The sequence below is a fragment of the Pararge aegeria genome, chromosome 2 (genome assembly GCF_905163445.1).
Source record: "Pararge aegeria chromosome 2, ilParAegt1.1, whole genome shotgun sequence".
NCBI lineage: Eukaryota > Metazoa > Arthropoda > Insecta > Lepidoptera > Nymphalidae > Pararge > Pararge aegeria.
The window spans coordinates 20275867-20287849 of record NC_053181.1 but is presented as its reverse complement, the minus strand read 5'-3'; the positions used below and the strand labels follow the sequence as shown (position 1 = coordinate 20287849).

Below are 11983 nucleotides of genomic sequence, written 5' to 3'. Positions count from 1 at the left end.
TGGGCTGAATTGCAGGCTATAGCTGAAGAAGTGGAGAGGGAGGAGCTTATTGAGCCCATAGGGCTATGGGCTATGTGTAATGCAACATGCCTTAATGGGCTGCTTAAGATTTTAGAAAAAATCAAAAATAAAATGTAAACGTTCTCTTATTGCCCTCATTCCACTAACTTATCTCTTTTGTCGCGAAACTTTTCAGACACTTGCAACTCTTTCTTTTCTTCGTATATTTATACAGAGAAAGAGCGAGAAAAAAAATGTCGTATCTATTGAAATGGAGAAATCATTCTGTTAACATTTATTTGTAATTTCATCATCTTAAGACGTATCCTGTAAATGTTTACTTCTTCTTATCGGAACAGATGCTTTTCTTCCAACTTGATGACAGAATTTATATTTTTTTACGACAGCCAGCCAATGCAATGCAATGCTTAGCAATGATTTTGCTGGTATCATATACCTATATCATGTGTAATTATGCAGTAATTATACAGTAATTATGTCATACAGCCTGTCGGTGGTAAAAATTATGCCAAATATTTACGCCGCAAAACATGCTAATTCGAGTACCATAATTTATGAATCGGTAGTTTTAAGGATGATTGTACCATCGCAGTTGATACAATTAACAAATAGATCGGCTCTCTCTCTCCCTCTTTATCTGTATTAGAAGATGAAGATAAAGGGGAGTCGCAAGTATGTTAAACATTTAAATTGTATTTAAGTAATAATAGGATTTTTTGTGAAATAGCTTGTCCGGAGCAAAATACTATCGCCATGCTTATTTCTGCCAGTTGTTGCAATGTTATGTTCCGGTCTGAAGATCCTGGTTGCCCGAGTTATTTCAGGTAAATGAGCCTTAACATTTACGCCTCAGATTGATGAACACTGATGTTTCCGTCGATTATTCTATAAAAAAAATCTAAAAGGTTATGCGACAAAAGATAACATAAAGTTAGTCAATTTGGCTTTACAGATGTTCTGATTTAATCAACGAACAATTTTTTAAACATGCATTTATTGATGTCATGTTACTGTTAGTGTTGATGTTTGTAAATCAACGACAGTAGTGCTTCGCCACGAACAGGAACTTTATAAAAAGTATGAGTATGTAGAATCTACAACTGTCCAAACATCTGTCCGACTTGTTTAAATATAAAGAAAAGAAAAAAAAAACAAAAAACTAAACGTCTCAAAGAATATTCTATTTAAAACCATTGAAAAAATAAAATATATTCTAATCGTAAAATATTTAGAGTCGTTTTAGAGATAAGAGATAGATTTTGAACGCACAACTATTTGTATTACAAAAAAAAAAGCATTCGCATACTAAAATACCAAGAGTATAAAAAAAGCTGCGTTAAGCATTTTAACTCTTGGAATCTTTCTCGCATGCCGTTGGCTAGTAAAAAATGCTTTAATATTAAGTACACTTCGTTCAAACCGTGTTTTATGGTTGTGCAGTAAGATAAATTTAAAAAAATAACCAGATTTATATATATTGGTGCGGAAGCAGCCACCGTTTTTCAAAACCTTAAAATGTACTGTGTCATTATGTGGCCGCGGTGAAATCGACCGTAACTTTATATAGGGAGTTGGTAACGAAACAAATATATTATAGATTCTATATAACGAAATTTGGCCTATCTGAACTTAACTTTTAGAAGTTATACTTCTTTTGGCGTTTTAAGGAAAAATTGATGTGAGTAAATTTTTCCGATCTCCGCGAACACCGTAACAAAGAACGACACCCTGGAGTTAGCTATAAAGTTTGACAGTGTACACCTTTAATGGTCAAAATGCAAGCTCATTCCGGTGTTTTAATTGATTTAATTGTACAAAAATCGAAAATTTTAATGTTGAATTAAACTTGTTTGTCCAATACCAAATAAATAACTATTAGATAATGCATTGTAATAAAACTTTAAATGTATTACATACCTTATTTCTATTGTGTCGTATTTTTGTAAAGATTTTTATTTTGTTACGCCGAAGAAGTATAACTTCTAACGCGTGTAGGTACATAAGGACACACAAGTTATTTTCATTACTTCTTAGTGTATATCGTTTCCGAATTATATGGGGTAACCGAAGTAGTAAATATTAAAGACACCATGATAATTTGGGACGATTAAAAAACATATATTGTGTGCTAGTCGAATTGCCAACAGTTAGTTTAAAAAAAAAAATCCATGAGCCTATATCCAGCCGTAATGATTCAATCCGTATTTCAACCATTTTTATAGGATTTTTGAATTCTCGAAAGTGCAACCGCCGCGTTTTGAGCATTTACCGGGTTCACTGCCCGATCTAGGCCCAGTGTTTTAGAGTTTTATAGTGTGTTATATCTTCTTGATGTTGTAAAATGATATTGTATTGAATATGTATATAACAACAATGAAATAGTATTGTGATAAATGTGATAATACGTACATACGCGTAACTGTCTAATATAGCAAACCCCTGTTTAACGACATACTCTGATTGATAAGGTTTCTACAGTTTTACACTGTAGAGTATCCATTTATAAAGCGTTGGATTCACATTACGTGGTTTGACACGTGTTATTGTTGATAAAATTAATTTTAAGGAACTGTTTACTTTATTAGATTTAAAAAGAAAAAATATAAAATTGGAAAAAACAAAAAAAAAATGTACCTGATATAAAAAAAAACTTAATTGTGTATTTGTATATGTTTATTTACTTGTTAGATATTTTCTGCTCGGCTACGTTCGGTGTATTGGCAGGGGCAGATTTCCACATAGGATTTGGGAAAGCCTAACCGACAAGCCGATGACATTATGGCTTTACCTATTATGGCTTTACGATAAAAATCTCCACACTATTTATTCTAAGTATATACATAGATAGGTAGAAAGATTAACTTTATCACTATATAAAACACAAAGAAACAAGTCGAAAAAACAAATACATAGTCCTAGGGTGCAAAGGCGCTCTTATCACTTAAAATGATCTTTTAAAGGCGGCCTAAGCGTAAGAAGTTATCAGTTAAACGGACTGTGGATGGTGCACAAAGAAGACATATGAAATAAACCTACATAAATAAATATTCATAATATTAATTAAATTTAATATTTAATACCCCAATCGAACTTAGGTACACATCACTTAATTAAGTAGATAAATAAATTTAAAAAAAACAGAAGTTGTTTAAAAATATCGATGCACTCAGAATGACGAAGTCCCAAAGTGTTACTTCTTTAACATTTAAAGATTAATAGTAGAGCTGGGAGTGAGATATCTTAAGTTTGTTAGAGACAAAAAGTGAAAAATAACTTAAGGTAGAGACAAAGAAAATGTTCTTTAAGGGGAGTGGAGAGAGTGCAGTAGGCAGCGACCCTGCTTTCTGAGTCCAAGGCTTGAAAATGTTTGTGTGATGAGCATAATTGTTTGTATATTCCAAGTATTTATGTATATTATTCATAAAAAGCTGGTAACGATGTTTAAAGATAAAATGGTTAGATTGCTTTAAGCCAAAAAATTTAATGACAAGGTAGCGGAGATCTAAATAATAAGAGGCAGTGTTGTCAGTTATGGGAAGCAATAGGGAGTGAGCAAGGGATATTTTTGTATGAATGGGTTAGAAGTTTTTCAACCTACCGATTATGGTGTAAAGTATTGTGCCATCAAAAAAAAAAGAGGTAGGGTAGAATTTTGAATATACGTGTACAAAGTTCGGGACTTTGCTGTCAGGCCAAACTTATTGAAATTTGTGAAAGAATTGACACACATTTACAAAATTGCAAGTTCATACAGTCTATTTACTACTTAAATAAACTATCAAATTATATTGTAAAACGAGATGTTATCCGAGCTTTAACAATTTAAAATGATATCTTTTTAAAGAAAAAGATATTTTACTGTACATATTATAACCTAATCAATGAATAGTCATAATTATTAATTATCATAAGTATAACAAATTGTAGTTCATTCGCTGAAATGGTTGGCAGTTTTCCATGTTTAAAAAGCGGCCACTAGCTCACGTAGAAAGGCGTCGGCTGTTTCAAAGACTCGGCACCTACTGAACATGCACATGACTATTTTTTTTTGTTTTGATTTCCCCTTGTGTAATTAAGAAATTTTAATAAATGAGGTACAAAATTATGAACCGTTTTATTTATTTTTCCATCGTTTCACAATAGCGTGTACCGCAAACTATTTCAGCGGAAGAACTGCAAGTTCTTTGTAGCAATGTATAATATAAAATATACAGTAGTTTGGAAAATAAAATTTATCTTCTCAGTTGCGTGACTTATTTCTTTGTGTATTCCAGTTACCTTTTTTAACACTAGACGCACGACGGTGTGTTGTAAGTTTGACGTGTCTGTTATGTGTCTGCCTGCCTGTGGCATCGTAGCTCGCGAACAGATGAACCGATTTTGACCTTGGTTTTACAGGTGAATAAGCCGGAGTTATGGAAATCGGTCCAAGATGGCCACTGCCATAAAATATTGGATTTGATATTTATTTATACACAACTCCCTCAACAATTATTGAAACGGCTTGATCTAAAAACCTTGAAAGACTTATACAACGTGTAGTAGAATTACGAAATAATATTAAGGGATCCATAAGTATATCTCATAAGAAATCACTCTGTAAAATATTAAATAAAAAATAAGGATATTTTTTTTCCTTACAAACGATTTCAAAATATTCTAAGTGTTTACTTATGACAACCCTATTGCAGATAAAAGTACACGCGCAAAATACCTACGCTACGCAAAGCGTACCTAAGACAGTGACAGTCACATGATTTAAATTTTGCATGTGCTGTCAGGGCTGTATCTGATTTCTTTCAGTAAAAACTATGACAGGGGTTTACTCAAAAATTTTAGGTTTCTTACGGTTTCCCAGATTAGTGTCAGAGACAGTACATAATATACCTCTTAAGTCCAGTGGCGTGCATAGTGTATGCACAGGGTAGGTATGCAGATGATATAAAATGAAAAAAATCTCCCGTGCAAGTTAAAAAAACTTACGCTTTTTATAACTCTTACAATGCCTATCGTTAAGTTTTTTTATAACTCGGACTGGAGATTTATTTTATTTTACATCTTCTGTCCACTGTTCACTTGGTGATTTTACTGTGAAATGGTGATAGCAAAAAAAAATATACCCGGCTAAGTTTGTTGTGAGCTCTTGTTAGACCAGGGCGCGTTTGGAACCCTCGTAGCTTTAGGTTTAAATTGGTGAACGCTTTCTGTTCGAAATCATTCTAAGGAGACGGAGATCATTTGCCTGTCAGTCATGATGCTTTGTGGCAAAATGAGCATGGCGGTACTTCCCTCGATGATCTGTGTCAAAAATATTAGTTTTTATTTATTATGATTTTTTATAGTATAGTAGTTTTAATTGACGGGCCAAGCAGACAGACCACATGAAGGTAAGTGAAAAACCATCTCCTTTAAGCTGAGGTAAACACACCCTTCAGATTGTACACAGCATTGCAACAATGTTGCTTAGCTAATTAGTACATACTAGACGTCAAAATGTTGGAAACGATGAATGAATAAATGACCGAAAGAATGAATGGATGTTCTAAAACACTTTTACTGTGCACCACAGAATATAAAAGACAATATTAAAAAAAAACATCATCATAATCATCAAAATTTCAACCAATGGACGTCCACTGCTGGACATTGGGCTTTTGTAGGGAGTTCCACAATCCACGGTCCTGGGCCGCTTGCCTCCAGCGGCTCCCAGCAACTCGCCTGCTGCCATCTGTCCACCGCGTTGGGGGCCGACCTACGCTGCGTTTACCGGTGCGGGGTCGCCATTCCCCGTCCATCCTTACGACCCCACCTTACCTTAAAACCCCAACGTCCATCGGTTCTCCGAGCTATGTGCCCTGCCCATTGCCACTTCAGCTTCACGACTCGCTGAGCTATGTCGGTAACTCTAGTTCTCCTACGGATCTCCTCTATTTGATCACGTAGAGATACTCGTAGCACGTAGCTCTCTCCATCGCCTGCTGAGTAACTGAGCCTTCATATGAGGCATAGTTAGCGACCAAGTCTAACAAAAAAAGCTCAGAGCAAATTAGATAAAGCAGTGACGGATTCCTGGGCCGGTAAGACGACCCCATAAACTAACAGAAATAATATGAAAATTAAGCCTAACTTGCTATACAATTCGAAAATTAAGCTTTATTTTTATGGAATTCCTAAAGAAAAAGCCTGCTTACAGCCAATAAAGAAATATTATCACACAATTTGTTTATCACACAATTATGTTGATAATGAATGAAGAAACATAAAAGGCATTTTTTTTACAGTAATAATTGACGGTCCAAGCAAAATAAACATCGCATATAAACAAAGCAACACTTGGATAGAAAAAGGCGTTACTTTGCGGAAGTCTATAATATATTATGAAATTAAGCTTAATTTGCTATAATCCGGGAACAGCAGCAGAATCTGTATGGTGTTATAATTTCTTCAATCCTTATGCTCCACACCAAATAATTGTTAAGTGTTTTAACAATTATTCATTGTAAAGTCAACATCTCCTGAGGATGTTCCGGTTTCGGAGCGAAACGTGCGTAGAGGCTACATTATATATTTATTCGTAGACAACATTTCATTTACTGAATAATAACACTTATTCAAAAACCACAGCCAGAGATCCCTCGTAAAGCGTTTAAGTGGTAAGTCACGGAAACCTGGAGGCAATAAGTTATATATTCTTATGCTCTTATTCAAATTAGAAGTACAAATAAACTTGTAGTGCAGTTTACTAGGCTGCATAAAATTAGTAAATCATTTAAGGGTAATTGTATATATTTTTATAACAAATTACCAGATGAAATCCTTGAGATGTCTCTCGATAACTTCAAAGTTTATATAAAATGTAAACTTATAGAAAATGCCTAGTATAATATTAAGGATTGTATGTGTGTGATAAAAAAGCTTCGGTATGAATTCTAACTTCATAGCTAAACATTAAATAACTGTGAGATGGTGATAAAAAACCTAGTTAAGTAAACCTACCACAGGTTACTCCTTGACTCTAATCTCTAGTTCTGAGTGATGACGCAGTCTAACATGATAGCGGGCTAACCTGTTAGGGAGTATGGTCATAGCCCCTAATCGGTTGCTACACGACATCTCACAGGAACACTAAATCGCTTAGCGGCACGTCTTTGTCGGTAGGGTGGTAACAAGCCACGGCCAAAGCCTCCCACCAGAGCAGACCAGAGAAAATTCAGAAATAAAAAAAATACCAACCAACCAACGACCTCCTACTTAAATTCACAGCGCTCACCATTGCGCCAGGGAGGCCGTCAGAGGTTTGTTTTGGGATTCTTTGACCAAGGCCCGTTTTGTACGCTCGTTTTTATTTTATAATTTTTTTTTTACCTTTGTTTTAAAGTATAGTCATGCTCTTATTACTATATACCTATAATAATTATTATAAAAATAATAATTACATTTATTGCATAAATACACGTAGATAATCAGATGTTTCAAATTTAGCTTATGTTATTGAAACAGTGTATTACCATTAACCTACTTATTTTTGTGCTATACGCTAACGTGTCATGTATTTGAGTATTTGAAAACTTCAGTATTCACCACTTCTACGTGTAAAGGGAAGTCTTATGTTAAAATAATTCAGGGATGCATCCTGTGCAATGTCAGTTCAAGGTCGTCGTTTTCCGATAAATCAATACTACTTGTTTATTTGTGTGGGAACTGGGATGGCACTCCCACCGACTAGGGGTGGAATCAACTTCAACTGGTGCGTTCAAGCTTTTGCACGATAATCCATCATAAATTGAGACGTCAAATATGAGCACAGGTGAGGTGTCAGGCTATCATGGTAGCTTCATACTCATTTAAATGTTGGCTATTATAAATTGATATTTGCCAGGAGAGGTATCTGTATATTTTGGTAAATTGTACTTTTTTAAAGGAGTGACCATTATAAATTGAGATATCGTAGCTGAGGTGTCAATTAATTCTGGAATCTGCACGTTTTAGCCTTATCTAGATACGAGTGACCGTTATAAGTTGAGATGCGAGATGTTTCCTTGTTGTGATGTTTCATATAGAAACGGTCGTTAATAGAGATCTGTATGGATCGCCCATTATATTTTGAGCTCTAGCTTGTACATGTTGGTTGGACCTGCGCTTTATAGACGATGCAACATTGATTTATATCCTATGCATTTTATATCTGTCTTTACGAAAGGTCAAACGTAATACCCAAGTACTGAACTCTTTTCTACGTTTTTTATAATTCGGACTAGGAATATGTTCCTATATAGTAAAAACCCTTTTATGTAACCTACGAACATTTGAATAAAACGGCTTTTGTACGGTTCGAGTTCCGGTCAAAAATATATTAAGATACCTACTTGCCTACCTGGTAAATGATCTTTAAAATATGCAGATAGGTAAAGGAATTAATTATACTTTATAGATAGATAAGTTATAAAATAAAAAACAGATAATGAATTATATGATAAAACTTTATTTGTCTACCTATCAAAAAATAAGTCTCTTTTCGTTTTCAAAAAATTGTCTGAACGTAGATACCGTACATGTCATTACCATCTTGTAAATTCTATTATATTTTCAATGTTAAAGGTCTGACTAATTAAAAGAAACACAGTTTTGAAATTTAAATATTTATTGTAGGTAGGTCATCCCTACCTACCAATTTACATACATCATATTTTACATATTATATTACACTTAATATAAATTCTTAATTAAAATATATCGAAAAAAAAACCTACCTATTTCTTAAAACTAACTTAGGCAGGAAGTAAAGTACAGTTCAGTCTTTAACAATAAAAAAAAGTTTACTAAACTATTACAAGGTAAAAACTTTAGCAGATTTTATAACAGTGTAGTTTTGAAAAAAAAAAACAATTTATGTATGCAGTATAAAATAGTAGAAGGGGCAATACTAAAATATAATTTACATCCAGAATGGTCCATCTTTCTTCCGAACCGGTCCCGTCTTGACTACGACCACAATCCGTTCACCCGAGGAAGGCATTGCTAGAATTCTTGGCGCTGTCACCGTCAACACGCCATCGCTGGAAAGACTGGACTCCACAGTGTCGGGTAGACAACCTGCCGGCAGCGGATACTTTCTCAAGAAATGCCTGGATACAAAGCCGTGGGCGTCCTCTCTTTCGTTATGTTTACATTCAATAATAATGTATCCATCCAGAACTTTCACGGAGATTTCTTCCGGCTTAAAGTGCTGCACGTCGACATTCACCTGGAATTTGTTGTAATCGGACACATGACTTTCCTTCAAGGCTACGCGTTCTATTATATCTGCAACGCGACCAAATTCGGAGTCGATGCTGTCGAAATAGCCCTTTGGAACGATTTGGTAAAACGCTCGCAACTCATTTTGTGATTTCCGGTGCTTTTTACCGTCGAATTGTCGGCCGAACATTTTTCTTTTTGTCGTAGTCTTGGTTGATTCGCTCTCTAGTCTGTTATCTCCCAGATTCCGTTGGAAAATGACAGCCAATCAGCGAGCGCGCGGCCTTTATATAGTTCGACCAGCGCCACCTGCTGGCGTCGCGCATGCCTGAGAACTTTCGAGAATACTCTCGTATTTTACAAGCACATTGTCCAATGCTGAACGGTTGCAGTAACAGCGCCATCTAGCGGCGAGTAGACGTACCGCGTTAATTTTATTTTGTCAACCTTTCGATAGATGTCACTGTCATCTTGGAGATGTCTCTTAAAAAGTTCAAAGTTTGTATTAAACGTAAGCTTATAGAAAAGTCCTATTACAGTATAAAGGACTACGTAAACGATAAAAAAGCTTGGGTGTAAATTATTGCTCTAACCAGGTTGCTCTTCTAATAATTTAAAATGACATTGTGAGATGGTGATAACAAAAAAAAAAAAAAACACCCGGCTAAGTTTGTTGTGGGCTTCTTCTTAGACCGGGACGCGTTTGGAACCCTCGTAGCTTTAGATTTAAGTTTACGAATGTGGTCATCGCCATCATCTCACTACCGTGTAATTCTTATGTACGCATCAAAAGTGCCACCTGTGGGCCTACTTGAATAAAGATATTTTTGACTTTGACTTTGACTTTGACTTTGCCAATAGATGTCACTGAACGAATTCTTTTAGTGCGTTTTGTTAAAAAAAACATATTATATTACACTTAATATATATTCTTAATTCAAATAAATTAATATTATAAATTGCCATTACAAACCAACCTAAGCGTTGGCCATTTATTATTATGCCCTGAATCCATTGATTATATTATTACATAGCATAATAATATAGCCTTACATATAGTATATTTATAGTGACATACACAATAAATATCTTTTGAATGAAATGCTATGTCGATAGGTACCACGGTACTTAGCAATTTGTGATACTGGCAAGGTAGATAAGAAACAACAAAAATAATATAAATCTGAGTTTTTCCGACCCAGGAATCGAACCCTGGACCTACGTAGTTGAACATGCTAATCAATACAATACATACGAGGTACATATTGTAGTGTTATATAATACTAGTGGGTGCCCGTGACTTCGTCTGCGTTACAATATTTCTAATAAATACAATTATCCCATACAAACTTTTATCCGAAATACTACACCCTGAGGGTTTCTGGGGGTTTCTGGGGGTTTCTGAGACGAGAGCTGATTCCAACGGAAATAAAATATTGTAATTTGAATGTCTAAATATTAGTGTTTTAACCTACACTTGGAGGAAATATCAAAATAAATTACTAATTATAAAAAAAAAAAAAACAATCTAAACACCCACTAATATCTAGATAACGTTATGTTTATAATACATAAAATTATATTTTTTCAAATAATAATCAAAAATTGTAAAAAATAAATAGGAAATTAAACATATAAGTACATACTTAATTTTTTTTATAAAACTGTCAATATTTTTCCTAATGAGAAAATGTAGGTACCGAATCGTGTAGAAATAAGAACCACAATCTAACCTTAAATTTAAAAGTCCCTAACTATAAACCTGGCTCACTCATACAGTTTTTCAACCCCTATTATATCTTTGTTTGGGGAAGATTTCCAAAATATAAAAGTGGCTTATGTTAAGCTCTGTAAAATGCCCTACCTACTCTGAAAGTCCCATCAAAATCGCTTTGAGGATCGCCTTTTTAGTGGGTAGCTTTGCAATTATTTCAGTTATAATAGCCAAATGTTAATCATATCCTTTTAAAAGATACTACTTTTCCCGAGACCTGACTATTGTATAGTTCCTGTGGCCATGAATGGTCAATTATCAGCAGTTCCACTTAACCATTGTTATAGGCCTATAATATTTGAAGATTCACCTAAATTTCTCCAGGTTTTCTTCGGTTTTTTACCGGATATACTTCGGTGAGTGTGCTCAGGAACTTCACAATCTTGTTCCCCCTTCCCCGTTCTACCACAGAACAGCGAGACACCGAGAGCGGTGGCATCCTTATGTGGTTGATATCCCATCAACACGCGGAGTGAATAGGCTTTTTCTAGGCAAGCGTGCTCCAACCTCATCATTGCTTTCTAACGGGCATGATTGTCGTCAAACGCTGGCCTATCGTTAATAAAAAAAAAAAAAGGATTCCTCCAATAAATCTGTTAGATAAAACCTATCAAACAAAAACAGAAACATTAAAATCGGTTGATAATTATTGGCGGAGTAGTTAAGTAACAAGTATACAAAGCATAAAGTTGAATTGAGAACCTCCTCCTTGTTGTAAGTTGGTTGTAAATTGGAAAAGTTTGTGAGCTAGCAACATTACCCGGCTGCGACGTGAGAAGTGCGCGGGGATCTTTCACCATTTTTGGTCACAATGTACTGCATGCAATAATAGCTGAATGAGGGTTCTGTATGTTCTTAAATCTATGAGATAAATGAAAAAGTCGGTAGTATGTCCCCGGACGATCGATAAAAATGCTTGGGTGTGAATTATGGCTCTAACCAGGTTGCTCG

General features: G+C 34.9%; 1 protein-coding gene across 1 annotated transcript; it reads right to left on the bottom strand.

Moving 5' to 3' along the window:
* Positions 1-8644: 8644 nt before the first annotated feature.
* LOC120634332 (protein lethal(2)essential for life-like) lies at positions 8645-9503 on the bottom strand. The gene has a single exon (XM_039904845.1). The coding sequence runs from the start codon at positions 9446-9448 to the stop codon at positions 8957-8959; it is 492 nt and encodes a 163-aa protein (XP_039760779.1). The 5' UTR covers positions 9449-9503; the 3' UTR covers positions 8645-8956.
* Positions 9504-11983: the final 2480 nt, after the last annotated feature.